At 39.0% G+C, this 21,544-nt stretch overlaps 1 protein-coding gene across 2 annotated transcripts in view; it reads right to left on the bottom strand.

Moving 5' to 3' along the window:
• Nucleotides 1-3,986: 3,986 nt before the first annotated feature.
• The window catches only part of Su(Tpl) (Suppressor of Triplolethal), a 177,805-nt gene continuing 160,247 nt past the window's right edge, over nucleotides 3,987-21,544 (bottom strand). The window contains exons 3-10 of one of the 2 annotated variants that reach the window (XM_031980606.2): nucleotides 16,256-16,380; nucleotides 13,457-13,573; nucleotides 8,344-8,583; nucleotides 7,725-7,795; nucleotides 7,436-7,645; nucleotides 5,984-6,899; nucleotides 5,375-5,552; nucleotides 3,987-5,102 (exon numbers count right to left, since the gene is read on the bottom strand). In XM_031980606.2, coding sequence (XP_031836466.1) covers nucleotides 4,887-5,102; nucleotides 5,375-5,552; nucleotides 5,984-6,899; nucleotides 7,436-7,645; nucleotides 7,725-7,795; nucleotides 8,344-8,583; nucleotides 13,457-13,573; nucleotides 16,256-16,380 — 2,073 coding nt within the window. In that variant the 3' untranslated portion in view covers nucleotides 3,987-4,886. The remainder of the gene's footprint in view (nucleotides 5,103-5,374; nucleotides 5,553-5,983; nucleotides 6,900-7,435; nucleotides 7,646-7,724; nucleotides 7,796-8,343; nucleotides 8,584-13,456; nucleotides 13,574-16,255; nucleotides 16,381-21,544) is intronic. The other variant, XM_076371510.1, reaches the window with a different exon arrangement.

Genomic DNA, 21,544 nt, shown 5'->3' with positions numbered 1-21,544 from the left:
TATATAAAAATAGGTTAGCATATTAAATCCTGACGTTCATTTCCGGTGTGCTTCTCGTGTCTCGCAAGTACTCGTTCTGATTAGTAGCGAAATACTTGTCAACACTGTGCCATGCATTCCAGAAGCGCTCAGTTATCCTTTTTTCCCTCCATTACGTGATACGTAGCAGAATTTCGATATTTATTCGTTCGGTCGTGGAAAATGTAACATCAACGTGTCGAAATACGCGCGAGGCCATTAGCGAAACGTTAACATTAATTGCAGACAAAAGAAAAACATAAAGAACAAATACATTGCACAGAGAGAAAAATAGGGAAAGGGGATTAGAAAGGAGATGGAGGGGGGGGGGCAAGGATGGAAGAGAAAAATGGAAAGAAAAAAAAAACAAGCAATCTAAAAATCAAAAAGAAAGGAAAGGAATTGTTTTTTTTAAGTTTTTTTTATGCAGATAAAGATAAAATAATAAATTACACGACTACCGACTTAACAACTAATAGAACTAAATTTCGATTACTGTCGAAACTAAAATTTCAAAAATGTTTAAGGTTGTAGTACACTCTCTTCAAAGAAAAAAAGATAAAAAAAGAAAAAAAAGAAACAGGACTAAGTTAACGTGTCTTTTATAATGCAACAATCGTTAAATTATCAACGGTGCGCTCGGTCGAGCCACCGTGTTTTTCCTGTGTTTCAATACTTATGAAATCTGTTGGTATTGAATATTTTTGTCTCTTCTTCGTTGTTTTTTGTTCTTTTTTTTTGGTTTATAAATAACGCGAGGGTGGCTCGGATAAAAGAGGGGAACTAAAGGCGCAACGTAACGATGCACGATAAAATTTCAGCAAAAAACATAACAAGGACACCTCCGTACAACCAACTCTCAATCGTCATGTTACCATCGATTGGCGATTTGCGGGGCGTAAAATTGGTTATCGTTGGACGCTAAATCGAATCGAATATTCTACGAATTCCAACCGAGAATTATACAAATCGGATAAAACAGAAATGAAACATTTTACATGCTTGAATAAGATTCGCTAATCTAAATTGAAGGAACGCTTCGTCGAATATCGACTTTCGTTTTCTCTTCTTTTTTTTCTCGTACTCACTGGAGAGAATTGCAACGAATAATTACCATTTTCATTCAGTATCGCAGAAGGAAAGGCTCGAATGCGTATCGTAAAAGTGTACAAATCTTATCGATTAGAACTACGGATGCACGGTAACGTGGATTACGTGATTGGATAATTAGTTGTTAGTTGATTAAGATGGGAACGTGCCCAAGAAACGAATCGTTTCACCGAAAACATTCGCGAACATGCCGAACCGTTTTTTTTCCTCTTACGCCCGTACGTCGTTTGCTTCTCTGTGAATGACGACACGTGTGACGTACAGGATGTTTCGCGAAGTTCGAACAAAAGTTCGGTTTAAATAAAGAACATAAATAAGAATACGGCATAAAGAACACAAATAAGAATAAGTAACGTATTATAAACTGCATTACAAATTTCGACAAAATTAGATAATTGTCGACGAGTCAATGAAAGTAAAAGAAAAGCTCCGTGTTATTTTGGTTCCTCCTTCTCTTTGTTTCCCGAATTAATTGGCAAACTAATCTCTGTTAGTTAGTGTTAATCGCTTAATACGTTTGCGACCAGCGTTTGCTTCAGTGGCAATATTCATATTTATAATATTTTACTAAAGCCAGTGAATCGTCTTTATAAAATGCAAATGAACTTTAAAAAAGAAATTTCGTCAACTTCCTACACCTTATACCATGCGTTACAATTTTAGATACAGACACATGTGAAAGTTATTTAATTTTCTTTGCGCAATATGCAAAATGTTGAACGTCAGAAATGCGATGATGCTGGTCGCGAACGTGTTAAAAGAGTAACTGAAACATGCTCATACGAATTTTATTTAGTCATTATTGGGCGCTAAATATATACTCGTGAATAGAAGGATTTTACGAGACACCCTGTACGTCGGACCAACGTGAACCGTATTCTTCCTTTCGCCGTTTCTAGACAGCCAACCTATCACAATACTTTGCCCGGATCAAGTGCAGATGCTTATTGAATGTGAAACAAAATGGGCACGCAACGAAGAAAGACACTTGCGCGTATCGTATACGAATCTAGAAGGCAATGTCGACTAAGAAACCGGAAACAAAGAAGAACACGCGATAATGAAATCAACATTACAAAGGTACCGGTTCGAAAGTCCGTCTACGTTCGTATATATAAAAACGATAGTCAAATTAATGTACAGCAAAAAGATTCAAAAGGCATCAGAAACATCAACGTCATAAACTTTCGTTACACATTCAATGGAAAACATTGGCTCTACAGGGTGATTATTTAATCAGGCATCGGCGCAGTAGAGAATAAAGCTAGAACGTGAAACAGGTGAAAGAAATGCTAAAAGAATATATAATTGCCATGTTTCGTAGGTGTGCAGACTTTTCTGCGTAATATGCTATTCAAAATACACAGGGTATCAATTTCGTGTAAAATTCGATGGAATTAATTAAATTTCTAATCTATGTAGTTCACACGACACTGATACCTTAATTGTGTTTACTAAAAGAGAATTAGTTCATTAAGGAAAATTGTTGAAAAATTAAAACCTAAATTAAACAATGTTCTTAATCGATTAATATGAAAAAGAATGTAAAAACTAAAATTTGCGTATATCATTCTTTTCATTTTATTTTTCACACCTTTCCTCCCAGTTATACCGACACGTAATTACGAACCACTCTGTATATACCTAACATCGTTTCTCTTCCTTCATATTCCATGCGAATTCTAGGTCCTAACGCAGCTCTCGCGTGTACCTATCCTACCTACCTATCCGAACAATAATATAATAGCAATAGCGTTGATAATAATATTAATAGTATTCATCGCCATAATAATAATTACACGAAGAAGGTATTACTTGCACGCGAAGAAAAGGGCGCACCTGTACAATGTATAACTATGTTTATCGCCGATGACGATTATTATTTACTAATGAAACCTGTCTTAATGTCACGATTTCCCAACATTTTCTTCCTCCTCGTCGTTCCTTTCATTTCTTTATTCTTTCTTTTTTTTTTAACATTTTCACGTTGCCGCGTGTAAAATCGATGACGATGGCGCTGAGCATTCTCCCTTTCAATGACTACTGCGTTCGAAATAGTAAAAAATGGGTCTACCCTAGCACACGATATACACAACCGGAATCACTACGAGCGACCGCGACGAATCCTCGTCTATTCGACGATCGACCCAGTCTCTTTCAACTGCGAAGACGGCTGAGCCGGTGTCGCGATCAGTTGATTTAGCTCGGTCATTATCACTTTATGGCAGGTAATTCTAAATAGAGTACTTAACATGTTCGTCCTTCTCGTTTGCCCGATGGTCAATCGCGCGTTATTGATTCCTCGAGTTGTGTCATTCGCATATATGTCTACCGTGTCGAAGTAGCTCCGAGGCCCGCGAGAACATGGCAAACGCGCGCGCGGTCCTCGGCGAAGAAACCAAAGAACGAAGAAGTAACAAAAGGATCTCGCGTTTCATTCGCGCGAAAAAGTGATGGGTCTCTCTCTCTTATAGAAAGTTGTCCATAATTGTCCGTTCCGGTCTTCTTTAATTGACGGAGACAACGTGGGGGGTGAAACAAAGGCGAGAACGAAGCGAGAAGAAATAAAGAAAAAAAAAATGGGGGTGGACAGAAGAGAAAAATAGAAAAGGAAAGAAGAGAATGGCGAGCAGCAGGCGCGGATCCACGCGCGATCCGCGCTCCGGCTCGTGGACAGTCTGTCTCTGTGTGCTAATCTCCCTTTTTTCCTTCCGGCGGAAAAAAGTAGTTACTTAGTATCCTCCGGACGTGGCACGTGATAAGCCCTTACTACCATTTTGGACCCTCTTCTCGCATTCGTATTTTGTTTGCTTTGTTTCAACTTTGTTTATTTATTTATTTATCTCTTTTTTTTGTAATTTTTGTTTCGTTTGCTTTCCTTTAATTCTACGGTACTCTTAAACTGGACGACACACTTGGACGTGCGCACGGTAAGTAACTTATCGTAGAGTTTAATTACTTTGCTCTCCTCCTGTTTGCCTTCCTTCTTTGCTTTTCCCCCTAAGTTTTTATTATTCCCTATCCTATTCGTCGGAGGACAGCCACGCAAAAGAAAACACACACCCACGCCTCCGTGCGTACTTTCGGCTCGCGCGGTTTCTTTTTCTTTTTTACTACCCCTGGACTCTCCGCGAATGCCCTTTTAACCTCATGCTTTTTCTTTCTCTGTTTAATCGGATGGACTTTCTCGTTTTCCCCTTCTCGCTTTTATTCGTTTCCGTTCGTTTTGTTTCTCTTTTTTCATTGTTTTGCAGACGTACCGATTGTCGTAAAGCCTTCGTCAGTGGTTAACTATTGGCCAAACGTGGCGAGCGTAGCTCGACTCGTCTGATGTGTAACACATGGGCGCAGGTCGAAGAGATCACAGTCGTGCTAATCACAATTACAAAGAAATCTTCGACCTCCGCACGATGGGTTCACACCATGAAGGATTTCCTTCTTCCTACTCTTCCTCTTTTTCTTCTTATTATTCTTCTTCCTCTTTTACTTCGTCTTCTCTTTCTTCTATTTCTTCATCTCTTCTTTTTCTTTCTTGCGATGCGTTGTAAACATCATGCAACTCCCGATCAGAGTACTCGACTGGTTTAGTTATCGTTTTTTTATTTTTCTCTTTCGGCGACAGAACCCAGGAACCATGTGGACCATTAAGATCAGCCTTGGAACATGCCGAGAAAATGCAAATTCTGCGACAACGGAGACAACAGCGTATCGACAACCGAGACAAGGTAGAGGATCAGAGGTGGCCATTTCAGTTTATGTCAGTAGTGCAAACTGTCCATCCCCTTCATTTCGTTGCTACCATCGGCGCTGGTGGTGGACATGCTACCGCCACAGTTCGTCGTATCATACTCGAGGACCAATCGCTTGATGTGGCTCAGCTTCTCGTGCAGATAGTGGAACCGACGTTTCGTTTCCTTATGTACAGGGTCCCGTTTTGTTTCGTTATACTCATCGACAATTTGCCGCCTTATTTCCTGTAAGAATATAGGAATATGGTAACGTCTCTTGAATGTATAATTTATTATTTCGTTTTAAGGATTACAATTATGCTCATAAAAAATATCGATCTCTAATAACAAACAGTCTACATGGATGTATTATCCGTAAAACGTCTTCCTTAAAAATGTTATTCAAAATAAATTTGTAAAAATGACTAATTAAAAAAGCGAGTTTCTTTTCAGATTTTATCTTCTTTATGATTATAAAAGCGTCTAGAAAATTGTTTATCAAAAAACCGAACACTCACGTGATATTCGCTCCAGTTTCCGTTTTTCTCTTCTTGCTTCAACTGTTCCTGGAGGAAAGTGAACCGTTTCGAAACCTTAGCTACTTGAGTGTGCAACCTTCTATATTCCTCGTAATCCGCATTGAATTCCGCCTTATAACGTCTTCTTTGTCCCGCGCTGCTTATTGTCGTGTAGTATCTAGAAATAAAAACATAATACATCAGTACAATAAATATAACGATACACCTATAGATATAAATTGTTTCAGAGAAGACACATTGCTGTTTGTGTTAACAGAACTAGATTATTCAACTAACAGAACAACAATCATTTTCCTGGAGCGCAGTAATGTTAAAAACAAATAAATTTATACAATGACGCATCAGAGAATTATTAAAAAAACCATCATAGTTCTTACGAAAATTTGTCACTATATACTGTAAAATTTCGTCATTAAATATATCATCTATTTATACACGAATATGTTTTTTTTTACTGAAATTACTTCAAGTGCAAACGGTTAAAAAACTGTTTACCTCACCCTCTCCCAAATTACGATTCAAAATCAATGGATAATGTGTCAACCTTTGCTTATGAATTACAATCCCCGTGATCAGCGGGACACTCACGTGAGGTAGTCCGGGTACTCCGATGATTTAGGACTCTCCGGCAGTTCGAGGTTGCATGTAGACGTGGTAACGGTGCTGTCCTCGTTGCCGGTGTAATCGGAATTAGCCAGGTCGTTGTAAGAATTGCTACTGCCGCCACCGCTTCGTTTCTTCGTATCCCGATCCCTGTCGCCGCCTCGTCCCCTGTCGTTCCTATCTCTCCTATCTATCCCGTTCGAACTACCACTGTAACTACCTGCACTACCACCGTCAGTCACGGCACTCGAACGTGCCACGTAATCCACCGCCGCAATACCAATGCCGTCAGCACCGATCGCCGTCGCCGTCTTCCCGGTAGCATGGTGATGACGACTGGTGCTGCTCAACGAATTACTATGGGCTACACTACTATGAGAATTATGACCGGCGGCTGCTGGGTTGCTAGCTGACGCGCTGCTTGCGGACGTGGTCCCGACGCCAGCGACGGCAGCGTCCCGGTGACTGATCCGGTTGTTTTCTTCACTGTCACTGGTCGGCGTCATGCACGGTTTGCTGCTTCCGTAGCTGCCACCACGTAGCACATCACTGTTCGCTGTTCTTTCCAGCCGGTAATCGCCGCGACGATCACGCTGTTGCTGCCTCTGGTCCCAACCGTCAACCACACCACTGCCACTAGCACTACTACCACCGGCTCCACCACCGGAAACTCCACTAACACTGTTACTATTGCTACCACCACTACCAGCCGTCCTTCCGTTCTCCCCGGTGCTCGACGAGCTTGGCTCTGGCTTCTTGCAGCGTGATACACGCTGTTTCTTCGTTGGCAGACCGTCGTTACCCTCATCGTAGCCCGGCCGCTTCACGCCCAGCGAGGGTGGCGGACCGGTGATCGCTGGAGGAGACCCTGGATGGGTGGAATTGGGAGATTGTCCGCTACCTGGAATCATTGAAGATGGTGTTAATAATCTGACTGATGGGTTGTTTCGAAGAAATTTTGAATCGTTGACATTGAATTTTGAACTGTTTGGTCCGACTGATTTGTAAATGTTTTAAGAAGTAATGGAAGAATGATGTACAAATTTTTATGATTCTTGTGACTGTTCATAAGTGGATTAACTCTTTGCGGATGGGGCATTTTTAAAATATTAAAAACCTTTTTCGTAAGAAGCTAATTTACATGTTAAATCTTTAATACTTGAAATCAAAGAACTATACACTGATCTTTCGGAATTTAAGTAACAAAATTATTTGTCTTCGAATGTTTTCTTTTAAATATCACTTCTGTGTCGCCAATAGGACAATATTTGTCCTTAAAGGGTTCAGTTGGAGAACATCTTGTTATTGCTACTACTTTGAAATCAATATTTTTATCTTCTTGACAGTATTAGTTTGATTTTAACGTATCTTTTTCAAGGATTAGCGAAGAGGACAATGGAGCAACTACAATTATATTTCTGTGGATATCAGACTTACCGCTGGATCCACCATCACTGGAACCAGGAGGAGTAAGATTCTGAGGTTTCCTCCTCTTCAGCATCGCTTTCTCCTGGTCGGTGTAGTAAGGCCAGTCTTCCTGTACATCGTTCCACACGTACCTGTGCAAATGGTACGTGTTATCTCTCATGAAAGCCACCTGCTTCAGAATCACCGTCATGACGCTGCGTTCTCGATCCTTTATACCCTCTGAAAAGAGAACCAAGGATTAGATAAATGACACAAACTCTTCCGATAATATTCACAAACTGTTAAGTCCATTTCTTACCTCTGTTTATGCGATCATACAGCTCAGGTTTTTTGTACGGCCTCAAAGCAAGGAGATGGATAAGCCTCTCTCTATCAAAGACAAGAAAAGTAATCATCAGTTGCTATTAATACATTACTAGATATACATTCCATTCAAATATCAGAGTACAGGTATGGCTTAGGTTTTACTTTACGTTTCGAACATCAAACGAACATTAAAGCTACAATTAAGTTACTGTCTTTATTAAGTCACTATCTTCATTAGAAATTAAAACCGTATTACTGAAATTGATAACGAAATTTCAAAAAACATATGTCACGATTTAAACTAACAATAAAAACAGTATCAACTTTCGAGTTTGTTTCTAGCTAAGTTATTCTAAACGTTTTAATTCGCGTCTTCCAGATAAATTCGAAACTTTCAAAGTAGAAACTCGATGTGATATATGGTAAGTCCGTAATAATCACTTTTGGAACGATAATTTCTCACTGTTACACCGTGGGACTGCTCAAAATTATGATTCTCGACGGGTCGTTAATCGGATACCGTTACGCAGTTTGCGTATTCTTCGTTGTATACTTGACACTACGTCAGAGTAGATACGTCATCTAGCATCGTTATCGATTGTCAAACGTACTTTAATGGCCTACGCATCACATCGGAAACCTTCTTCTCCGATGGATTCCGGGCTGGCTGTGAAATACTACTGGCAGCTGGCTTGTAGGAGGAAGACGACAATCTGGACTGACTGCGGAATGATGGAATGCTCGTCGATTCCCGATGCCTCGAATTAGATGGAGACGGTATGGTTCTTCCAGTCGCTTTCAGCTTTACCGTGCGCCCGATGTCAGGACCGTTGGCCTTGATGACTCTGGTACTGGAACAAAAAAGTGACGCCATGGTAAGTACGTTGTAATACAACACAGACTGTCTATCTTCTGGAGAAATGAGAAAAATGTTGTTTGTTTCCTGGAAGTTTGCAGACTAACTTCCTGGCGCAGTGCTGCCTTCAAGGTTGGGCCTACTATCGAGGGTATGCACGCGGATTGATGAATTTTTTAATCCTTTATCTCATGATAACGTGTCAGACTCGCGGTAAAGATTTTCAACAGAATCTAACAAACATAAATATTATTCAATTCATGCGAATTCAAATGAAATATTATTCTCGTGTTATCAATTATTATACGTTAGAGAAAATATGGACATAGAGTACGCCTAGAACTTTCCTCTTTTTCCAATAAATTATTAATTGCAGAGTAGTTGTGTCGATTACAGTTAAGAAATAAATGGTCAAGGGGTTAACACTGAATGTAGAGAACACGTCAATTTAATGCACATTGAATTTTATAAATACTATCTGGTGAATATTTATATTAATTTTTGATTTATGCAGTTGCACGAATATGTATCTCAGTTGCCTATTTTTAACTTCCTAATTTGCAAGATCCTAATGAACGGACATCAATTTTTCTAGCAGCGGTAGAATAAAATGTACAATAAATGTCCGTCAACCTAGAGTTAACATTATTTCTGTAGTTAATTTTATAATCGTTATTGGAAAAGTCGAAAAGTCAATTCAGAATATACAACTAATCTTGGAAAATAATTTTAAGATACAATTTTAGACGGTGCCTTTTGACAACTTCGATAGAAATAGTGTTAGAAAGATATGGGTGGTGGAGTGGGAAAGTAAAACGGTGGGAACATACTTTGTTTTATTGAAAAAATAGAACATCGAATCCTAAGCGACCGTCGTTCTAAACTGCTAACACATCCTGAGACGACGCGCGATGACCTACTGCAGGTATGCAAATAGTAAAATATTAACGTGTTGAGTTTTTAAAAATATGTTACTTCGAAAATGATCTTAATATAGATATTACGAACCAGGTAACCCACAGCTATCTGTTGACCAAATAAAGCTTTCTAGAATTTCTATCTACATTCGATGCCTTTGTGAGCATATTATTTATGAGGTGACATACACTTTTGTTACACTCTATTTTTAGTTCACCCGCATTGTTACCAGGAACTTGTATTATAACACTACCTCAAGATACTTATATTTTTGACGCGTTTGAAGTAATTCATGTTACGAGACATTAACTGGAAAGTGATATATTTATCATACAAATTGTCTTCTGTATCGCGTAGATTCAACGTTTAATCAACGAAAAACATTTCATATAAACAAAGTAACAAAATGTATTTCTCTTATTTTTAAGTAACTCTATCAGAACATTAATTATTTCAGGAAAAAGTTGTTTACAAACAGTGCAATCACGATTTGGTCTTCGATTGGAAGCCACGAAAGATGCTATTTGAAATTTCAACCCCATGTGTTTTATGTAAATAAAAATCGCGTAGACGGGACTGCCGGTACAAGAGAAAACAAAATATTGAATAGAATTTTCCACTGTACGGTTACGTTAGCTTAGACTACAATGTGCGCAGCTATCGATGACAGAGGAAGGATTGAGCCGCTACAGTGGCGTACCGTTCAAAAAGACGACACACATGGAAGCCACTATAGTGGCGTATGGTAACTAAAAGGTTAAATACAGATCGCACAGAAAAACTACCGCGTAAATAGTGTTTCAATTTACCGTGTAAAAAGGAGACTCATGCGAAAAAAGTCCGCGTAAGTCGAGATGTATGCGACAATCATCTCGAAGGGATCAAACAAGATCGTCGTTGTTCCAACGCGACCGTCGCGATCCGTCGAAACATCTTTCGCGGGGCAGAAGTGATTAATCGATCCCCCTTTGACGTAAGTAGATAGCAACCACGACGAAGCCAATTATCGCTTTTGTTGTTAGACGCGCCATTATGTAACCGGTGCCTAGCAGGATAATATCGTTATACGACGTCCACGACGGCTTAGACCACGCGACGCGGGGCTCGGTGCAATGCTCTGCCGCGACGACGACGGCAACAATAGAATTTACTGCATTATCGAGGCTATTGCCTCCTCCCCCACCTGCCCACCTCTCGTTGTTACTCTCTTTTTGATGCAAAATCTTCTCGCCCTCGTTGCACAATTTGCTCACTCGCTCGCTTGCGTGAAGACTTTTGTCCCGGGGCGCAAATACGAGACCGAAAGGCGGCCCGTGACGAAGTCGCACTTGTGTGGCACTTTTAGCCTTGACCGTGACGCCGTTAAATAAATTAGCCGATCCTGTGCGCGCGTCGTATTCGGTCATATCGTTAAGCAACACGGATTTCCCATTGGTATTCAGACGTCTCATAAATCTCCTGCGCGCGGAGAGACTCTCGCTATCACCCGACGATATGATTTTTTTCAGCCAGGTCGTAAACTAGGTTCTATCGGAAAGCGTATCAAGTAATATCCAAGCGGGACGCAAATTGTGACTGCTTTGAATTTGTTGTCACCCCCGTTTTGTTGTCTTGCTTCGTTTCTTTGGGATTTTTCTAGTGTTTCGATATTTGGCGATGTTAGTCGTCTGTGGATGACGTGATTCTTTGCTCGAAAGAGAATGTATTTTTATGGTAAAATATCGAGTGGACTGAAGTTTGCTGATTTACGCAAAATTAGATAAGAGCACTAGACTAGGACGAAAGAGAAATCATTATGACAAGATTCTTTAATGCTTGCTGAATTCTTTGCTGAATACAAATAGCTTTCATTTTGTGGGATCTTTATGATATTTGGCAGTCAGTGTATTAAGTTACAATGAAAAACAGTGTTATAATGTTAATAAATAACTAATCACGCAATGAATCATAATCATTTCACCTAGTAAATTAACAATAAGAAACTCGACATCGTGCATCTTAATAATTCAACACGGTTCAAAACAGTTCTCCGGACTAATTGTTACATCAACGAGGGGGCGGATGTTGATGCTGCACGTGGAGACCGACGCTGAAGGGTTAAATATAAATAAGCTGTACGCCGAGGAAAGTAGGAACGGTATATTTTTGCCATGTAACGATAGTGCAACGTAACACTCGAGGACGTTCGAGGCGATAAGCTCACAGCTGATCTATTTTCTTCAAAAACAGTGAATGATTATGTAATAAGTAAAAATGTCAATAATAGTAAAACAGTGAACAAGGAAATTGCAATATCGGTTCTACTGTCACTTTATCCTAACTTTAATCGCAGGCAAATGTTACTCAACGAATTTCATTGAATGGAACCGTGAATAATATATACACTTACTATTTAAGTCAAAGAACATTACTGAATCTGATACCAATTTAGAATATCTCCATAAATGAATATAAAAGAATATAAATATAACTTTACATAAATGAAAACAGACCAAAATGAAAGTCCTTTCTGACACTAAGTATCAAATGCAAAAAGATGACGACTCACTGCAAATGTGCATAACTATGACAAACGAGAAGCCGCATCTGCCCATTTTAGATTCACCATTGTTATTTCGGTGGTTCACGAAACTAATAATTCAAAAGCGTGTCGAACATACCTCAACGTACACGCTTATATTACGAACCAATATTTTATAAACCACCAATGCGAGAGAAACGAACGCGGCTGAAGGGGAGTCGTGAGTGGGACCGCAAACTTTGACCTTTAATTATCGAAGGATCAGGTCGGCCGTGATATGGGCCAGTAAACGATGGACGAATAAATAGCACGAGCAGGCTTCCATTTGTTTACGAAGCTGACGAGCATACTCCGTGTTCTTCACAAGAGCTCCGGGACAGCACATATGTAAGAGGGGTTTTTCGCTATGTGTTTTGTTTATAGTTTTAATTGATTACGAGTAGCAAATTAGTATGAAAAATCAGATGAGAAAAAATAAAAGCTAAAAAAATAATTAGACTCGCGTTCCTTTCAAGGCTCATCTCTTGAAGGACATACAGTAAGTAGTCCGTGTGTTGGTCACGAGAAAAGCTAATCTAATTGGACAACTTTCATCTTTTTTCGTCTGATTTTCGATACTTTGTTGTTCGTCGTTACACGTAATCAATCAAAATGATAAAAAAAACATAGCCAGGTTTATACAAAGAGGAAAACATAAGAAGCAAACATCCCTAGATGATCTATAACCTCTAATCGATAATTGAATCGCCCAGAAGAAAATGCAGTTAAGTCCATTCTTTGATATTTTCTGATTTTCATAAATTTTAATCGAGTAAATAATATTCTTTTTAGTTATTAAAGGATTGATATGTTTCCGCGTTTTCTCTAGGTCAGAAAGCCATTCCTTGTACAGCTTCTGAATATGTTCTATAATAATCTCAGAAGTCAAAACATTAATTTTCTTAATTTTTCTTTTCCGGACTGAACCACATTGGCTTCTGAACGACTCAATTATTGCCCTTAACACTTTGACTGCCAAGTAAATAACCATCAAAACTCCCATGCAATCGAAACAGTTTTCTTAATAAAGCGAAGACAAAGAGGCAAGATCCTTCGTAACGATTACTTCTTTCCTTATATCTCACACATTCAATGAAACTTAGTTCGTTCGATAAGTCACTAGGAAAATGAATGTTCAAGATTACGTTAAAAATGGTGTCACCGTATTCGGGTGACGTGACAGTCAAAGTATTACGGCAGTTCACATCATCGCCGTCTCGTGGCTCATCTCCTGAACAACTTACAGTACCGACGAATGTGATACGAAAGGTACTGGAAATAGAACAAACGGTCGCGAAAGGGGATGAAAGAAAAATCGGGCCCTCCCGGGGATCGATGGGACTGAGAGAGGAAACGTTCGACGACCGCCTCCGCGAAAGGGCTGACTTACCATTTGTTCTTGTTATTCTCTTCGGCGACGGCCATTCGATGCCTGGTTGTCTCGTACACGTCGTCGTTCGCCTGTATCCACATTTTACACGGCAATGCGCCAAGGCTCTCCAGACTCCTGGACAGGGAAAAATTACGGCGATAAAGAAACCGATAAGCCGGCTGGAACCGATCGCCGTCGCTTGCTGGTTGTCTCCGCGGCGGCGCGGCTATACCGGAAGTTCAATAATTCGGAGCGGTTCGATTCGCCGTTAACACGTTCAATGGCATTGGGGTCACCGGTGACCTCAAATCAAATTACTATGATTCACTCGACTGATACTAGAACTACTATCAGACGGGTCAACATGACTCGTTCCGTAATTTTTATTTTATTATTGAAACTGTGAGAATGCTCTTGCGAGAAATTGTAAAATGTTATTCGTATGTTTGTATGAACAGAACTGTAAGAGGTCTTTTAATACTAAAACTATTAGACGCGTCAAAATGACGCATTCCTGATTTCTTATTTTTGCTATTATTAAAAAGATGATAGATGTTTCTCTGAGAAATTATTAAAGAATTTGATTTAGTAATACGCAAACTGAATGGAAAATCAATCAAAGTCTTGATAGATGCATTTTTGGAGTTTCTATACAGGAATTTCAAAAAGACAATTTAATTGATCGATAGTTTTAGTGTTAAATCTCAAGATAAGAATTATTCTGATTTGTATAGGAACTTGTGAATGAGTTATTCTAATTGCTCGGTGGTTCTAGTGTTAAACGATGATTATTTGGAAATTGTTCTGTACTATAAATAATGCAACTTATATCAGCGATGTTAAATATGATAAACGTGCAATAATGATAACGCGATTTAATTGAATGATTTGATATTATACTTTTTTTCATTGTATTTTGCTGCGTGAAATCGTTCAACATATTAACCCCTTGGTGCATGACGAGTAAGATTTGTGAAAATGTTTATTTGAATTTTTTTTATTTAATATTCACTTCATCTATTAGATAGAATATTGGCTAAATGCAGAGAAAACATTAATAGGACTTTTAATGTGATAAAACAGAAAATATATCTTAAACTGTAACGAGTGTAATAAATAAAAATCAATGTTGTTCGTTGCATATAAGTTGAAGTAAAAAACTGTTTTTATATCCACAATGTTTTATCTTCGAAATGTATGCTTACAGTAAATGGAAAGCTTGTTCGCGTCCTCTCGAATTGTTAATAATAAAATAAATCTAACGAGTATAGTCGCGAATAAAATCGTACGACAAGGGGTCAGAAGACTGCGGAATTCTATTCCTGTACATATTACATTCCTTTCCGCATTCTCGTGCATTGTTTCATTACATATGAAATTAGATAGAAACTTGTGTTCATTGTTAAGGATTTTATCGTGGTAAAAGTGAAACAGAAACGTTTATGCATTTCATGAAATTCATTTCTGTTTCACGATGCTCGGTACATTTGCGTGCAAGTGCGCAAGTAGATATAGTCTAATTATAAAAGTAGTAAAGATATTATCAACCGTGGAAATAGTACGTTGAAAGGAATGTTATTTCGGTTCTCGATCGAGCCGAGATAAGATTATTTTGTGTAAATAATTGGAATATATGGAACTCACAAGGCAGCGGAATACGGTTATAAAACGAACGTTACATAATGATGTAATTAATTAATTAAATGAAACGATAATCCGCGAAATCAAAATCATGTCTCAACAAACTCAATCTATTATAACCTGCCGATTACCATTTAAAACGTAATTCTATTTCGAAAAAATAAACTAAAAGAAAAGGGGAAGCAACTGTCGAAAATTATGAATATATTGCGCGTGCTGCATGACTACAATACTAAACAACTTTCTGTACAAGTTATTTCAACGAAAAACGATATTTGACTGCCAAGTAAACGCTCATCAAAACTGCAGTCAAAAAGTCTCTTAATAAAGCAGAAACTAAGGAGTCAAGATTCTTCATAACGATTACTCTACTATATTTCTTATACGTCATATACAACGAAACTCGGTTCATTCGATACGTTATCAAGAAAATTAATGTTTCATGTGAAAAACAGTGTCATCGAGCTAGGGTGACGTGGCAGTCAAAGTGTTAACACATTCTTGATCGATCACGAGTTAACTCGTGTTTGCACTTGCATCAGCTATTTCAATTTTTTAAACACAGGACAATATAGAATATTGCAAAAGCAAAATATTCAAAGTTATACAAAACATACGTCCAAAGTTTCATTTCAATTCATTATGTAGGAATATAGTATATTGAAGCTTATTTAGATTGTTCCATTTTCAAAGTTAACACTAGGTTTACGGACGTTTATCGTGTAGCTTATTCTACTGATCCTACAAAGATTGACGTTCGTTCATTTGGATCTTGAAAACTGTAAATTTGAAGGGTGGACAATTAAGATATATACTCGTGTAATTGCATCAATTAAAATCGATTTAATCAGTTACAGAATAACATGGATAAAGTTCGATATGCGTTAAATTGACGCGTTCTATAAACCTAGTGTTAATTACGGAATAATAACCGGTGACATGGAATAGCTTCAGCGTGGAACTGCCGGTCAACAATGTGTTAAAAGAAAAGATGAAAATCCGCTCAAATGCCGGACTCGTGTTTCACATCGAGATCTCGCGGAGTATTTTAACGGAAAAAAGGAGGACTCGACCACCTGGCAGGATAACACGCAGCACACGCGAGAGGAGGCGTTGAAAGAGAAAACGAAGATAAGGAGGCATCGCTGAAAGGCGAACTGGAAACATGTGACTCACTTGGGGCCGGTCTGCTGGATGCACTCGAAGCCGCCCTGAGGACCCTCGGTGTCCTGGCTGCCGGAAAGGCTGAACGTGAAGCCCGCCGATCCATGGCTGGATTGCGTGGATGGAAATGAGAGTTGCTGGAACCAGAACGGCCGTCCGTTAGCTCACCGCGCTTTCATCCCGCTAATAAGGTCGCATTAAATTACGAAACTGCTTATGGTGTACCTGTCGCGCACGTGACACGGGACCGTGATATATCTATTCTCATATACCTATCGCAGCGGTTACCTATCCAGTTGACCCGGGTACATGGAGCCGGATACGCGCATATGTACCCAGGCCTCTGGTCCATCTATCCACTTATCCGTCTGCCCGAGCCTTTCATTAGGAATCATAAACAGGGTCTACTGCTATTCCAGCGATTTACTTCGAGATACTATCATTCGTCCGATGTCTCGTCGCCGATCAGATTCGGCGCACTCATTATTTCCGAATTGGCGTGAGAACATTCGCTGCAGCAGTCGATATTAACCCTTATATGGTACTCGGTTTTTCTGTACATTTGTATTATTAGGCCCTCGTGGCTCGAGGTTCTTAGTTTTTCACTTTGAAACTTGCATCGATGTTGAATCAAGTGTATGTAGCTTAGTATAAGATTTTAATCGTTTATTTGAGGACATTCGAGAGGTATTGCAATTGTATTGATGTATGACGTAATTATGGTATTACGAAAATTCATCGAGTACTTGTCTGTACCAATAAATTGAATGTCGAGTCAAGTTTGACATAGGATTGCAAGAAGTTAAAAAAGTAGAGATGCATGATCTAGTTACAATTTTCTTGCACTGCTCTTAAATTGGAAAACATTCTTAACAAAACGGGAATACTAATGAATCAAATGCACCCGAAGAACGCAGCAGAGTTAATATTTTCGCGTATCGTCTAATATTGTTTTAAAACTAATATTTAACATACTAATGTATTAAATATAATGAATACGAGATTAAATTACTATTATGCATAGAAACGTTTGCTTGAATTCAGTGTGCAAGTAATGAAATGTTAATTCAGAATTGCTGTGTACACGTGCTACTCGATTAACTAATCAAGTATAAATTTCTCGCAAAAGTGCTTGTATAAATTCAAAATGGCCGGCCGACGAATGTAAACCGGCTCAGGTTAAAATGGCTACCGTCCGCGTCGCGAGGTGTATTCAATTTGTCCGTGCACCGCGCGGGGATTAAAATATTCTAATGCGACGCAATCGCGTGTCTCGCGTGAAATTGCACTGAAACAACAATGTTCAGGAGGCACCGTGTCAAATTACACCGGGGCCCCGATATAATTTAATACCGGCGGACGCTGTTTCTCGGCTTCTCGTTCAGTCATAATTTTGTGGGATAACAAAGGCGTGCGGTTATCGGCGCGCTAGATAATCCCGTGTCCGCTCAGGCTTGCATCGAGCACGCGTGCGGATGCATTTATTCGCCGGCCACGAAATTGGTCCCGATAAACGTTGCGAAATTGGAGCACGCACAGGCGTAAATGAAGCGGCCGACGAATTTGCGGAATTAGCGTGCGACCACCGTGTACACCTTTATCGCTAGTTCATTATCATTTTGTTTTGGGAACACTGCCTACAATATTTTTGTTTTCTCGTAATTGGTAGAAAGATTCTGTAATGCTTCGCTTTAAATTTATAAGTTCTAAGACACGAATAGAATGTATTTCTTTAAAGGAAAACTAACTTTGAAGGAAGTTAGTTTCGCTTTCTACCACAACAAATTTTAAGCAAGAATAAGTAGGATTATTATTGATCCTAATTTATTGCTGTGTTTTTGAAAAATACAATTTGTTGAACGGTGTTATTAGAAATGTTTGTTTTCAAATTTATAAATGGAAACTTCAAAATTATCTTCAAGTATGACATAATTAATAATGTAGCACACGGTGGTGTTAGATCCTAACGGGAGCCATTTTGTCCACTGACAAGTAATGCTAAAAATTTCGAATGATCGTAACCAGCTGACAATAACAGCTTTCGGACGAAACATTTTAATTGGCTGTAGTCTTGCAATTAGCAGCTGGTTTGCGATCGGTTTGCGTACGATTTTGTATCGACTGTGAAAGTTGTTCAATCAATGTTAAATGATTGTAGAAAGCAAAGGAGATAGAAATGGTATTTAGTCGCGCGTGTCTCTTCGTAAATGACTGTATCCAGCTCGTTTAGAGGCAACGAGTAGCGTCGGTAGTCAATGATACTTGTGCATTCATACGAGCACGGTGTGTTTGCTTTGCTACACGAGCACCGCGGCCATAAATCTATCCAGGAGCCCGTGTATAATCGGTATTAACGGGCAAAACTTTGGATTACGGGGTGACAAGGAAATATGTCCCCTCATGGTAAATCCGACTGAGAAGAGCCGCTTAACAGCATAAATTTTTAGAAAACTCTAAACACAAAAATACACCTTAATTATTCATAAATTCTTCATTCTCTCAACTCACCCCTAACCACATCCTTCGCTTTCACAATCGATTCAAGGGATTCATTAACACTAAAACCACCGGACGTGTTAAACTGACCCACTTCAGAATTTTTATTACGTATTTAAATTATAAAGGCGTTTTTGCGAAAGTTTTTCAATTAAGTTCGTGTACTTGCACAGCTACAAGACCAAGACACCCTTCGAATCTCAAGAAACCTATTATTCTAATTTTTACAAAAAAATTGAAAATAAACCACTCTAATTGTTCGGTAGTTTTACTATTAATAACTTTTACATTTGCGATTACCCCGACTACCTCGCAACACATTCGAATAGCAACAGAATTTACATTAACAAGAACATTGTAACGATAAGAGCATTAAACACCATCGCAGAATATAAACGAGTTAATTTCCTCGGTTAACAAGATAACGAGTCGTAACCGTTCCCCGTGTCCCGATTAAAACGCACATCTACCTAGCCGTGCATTAAAATGATTTCACGTGTTCATGAAAAATTCTATGCATTCCGTAGTAGCTACGGTTCGCTCGGAGATTTGCCGCGTATCACGAGGCCATTACGCGGTCCCGTTAATTGACAATTCTATGCACAGGGTGGTCTCGAAGCGAACCTCTCAACCTCGTGTCGCTTCTTAACCTTCGAGGTATCGCAACAATCTTCGGATGAACGAACGGAAAAGACGAACAACATTTTGGGAAACGAGCGAACCGCGTTCGAGATTAATCGTCGGGTTAAGGGCTGTACGCAATAATCAAATCGAATACGTCGAGACGATATCGTCGACAATTCGCCACCCCTTTCGATAATGGGCCGATACGTTCGACGATAATACTCAGCGAGTTGCGACACGGCAATATAAATCGATCTGATAAATAAAAGCTCTTTTTGTCCTGCGGACCACGCGATTAACGCTCGTGAAAGCGAGTCGTAAAGGCGTGGACGCATGTGCAGCGAAGGTCACTGCGGTAAAACCTCGCCCGCCACGGCTGCAGTGGAACGCTATCGTATCCGTCGTGTTAACCGGACGTCGAAACGGCAAATGGCCCGGGACGAAACTCGTTCGCCGGAAACTGTTCGCCGTTTCCTCGACCGAAATTTCCCCTCCTTGTGGCCTTAGCGAATCACCGCAGGGGGTGCGTCTTCGCGGAAGAATCTACGGAAACGTCGACATCAGAGCGTGTTTCGGTGATTTAACTCTTTCTAATTTCGGGGAAGATAGATGTATTTTCTTTAAAACGTTTTTAAATGAAGACTAAAAGAATTTCAACATTTTGATTTCTAAATAGATATTAATTCCATTTTTATCAAATAATCAACGGGGATTAAAATTATTTTCGAAAAGTGTATAATCATGTACACGTTTTAAGATTTTATGATTTTTTAGATTTTATTAAGGATATTATTTAGTAATATTATGTTTATGTTTCTTTATTGTTTTCTGTGTTCAAGATGCGATTGAAGAGTAAGATATTCGTTTAACGATAACTCGGTCTTCTCCGCCGTGGTTCCTGTTTCAGGTATGTCATTTTTGTTCCCAGGGTTCACGGACGGCGCAGCAATAAACCCGGTTTCCATGCTTTCGAGAATTACCGTCTGTCCGAACAAACGAGAGCGGCTCGGTCGTTTTTCACCGATTGAATTTCATCGAAAGCCAGCCGACCAAGACCGACGGCGTTTCGCAACGCGACGAGTGCTGCCGCCTCTGCCCCCTTGTATCCTTTCTCTTCCTCGATTCCTGCGAAATCCTTTCTTTTTCCCCTCGTGCATCGACGCGCTTCGTAACGCCTCCTGACATTTCGGAATCGGTCAGCGAACCGATGTTATTGCCTTTTTTTTCTGCTTGTTTTAAACAGCCAGTGCATAAAGAATCCGACTAACAAATGAGTAATTAGCTCTTTAAAGAAATAAAGGTATAAAGGACAACTGTCAGGAATAGTTTCTGTCTTCTTAACGTCCTCAAACTTCACACGCTTTAACTAAATGCCTTCTACCCGATAATGAGTTTTCCAATGACTACAAATTCTCAGTTTCACGACAGAAGTTTCGATAGAAAATGTCAATTAATGTAGATACTCTGTAAATAAGAATAGTGTAAAATAGTTGCATGCATCTGTAAATTTAAGAAGAAAAATAATCGACATATGCTAATCTAATATACTAAACATTTAATAATAAATATTAATCAACAATTATATTCTGCATATTGTATAACAATAATCACTTTTTAGTAGAATAAACATGCTGAAGAATTAACAAAGAAATGTAACTATCCTACTGTCTATCGATCACAGGTAACCTTCAGGCTGCATTCAGCATTCGCAACCCTTGACTTGACGAGTGTTTACTTGGCAGACAAAGTGTTAACCTGTCAACTGTAAAGTTTAGTTTAAAAAATTTCTCGTTCTGCACGCAATAAAATAAAAAATGAACCGTGTAAATACTTGTCAAACGCAGAACGAATGCACCTAGGGTATATTTTAATGAAAAACCAAAGCAAAATAAAGAATTACATGTTTATCTGAAAAAGTAAATAATTCATCGTTGAAAGACATAGTATCATTTCAAGCTTTAACCAGTTAACTACGTTCGAGGAGTATGTACGTTATCTTAAAATTAAAATGATGCTACTTCTTTCAACGATGAATTATTCATTTTTTCAGATACACATGTAATTCTTCTTCGTTTTGCTTTAGCTTCTCGTTAGAATATATTATAAGTGCATTTGGCCTACGTTTGACGACTATACACTTCATTGTCTAATTTCATTACAAGCATTATCAGAAATTTTTGA

Source organism: Nomia melanderi, chromosome 10, assembly GCF_051020985.1.
Source record: "Nomia melanderi isolate GNS246 chromosome 10, iyNomMela1, whole genome shotgun sequence".
NCBI classification, from domain to species: Eukaryota; Metazoa; Arthropoda; class Insecta; order Hymenoptera; family Halictidae; genus Nomia; species Nomia melanderi.
This window is presented reverse-complemented; position numbering and strand designations above follow the sequence as displayed.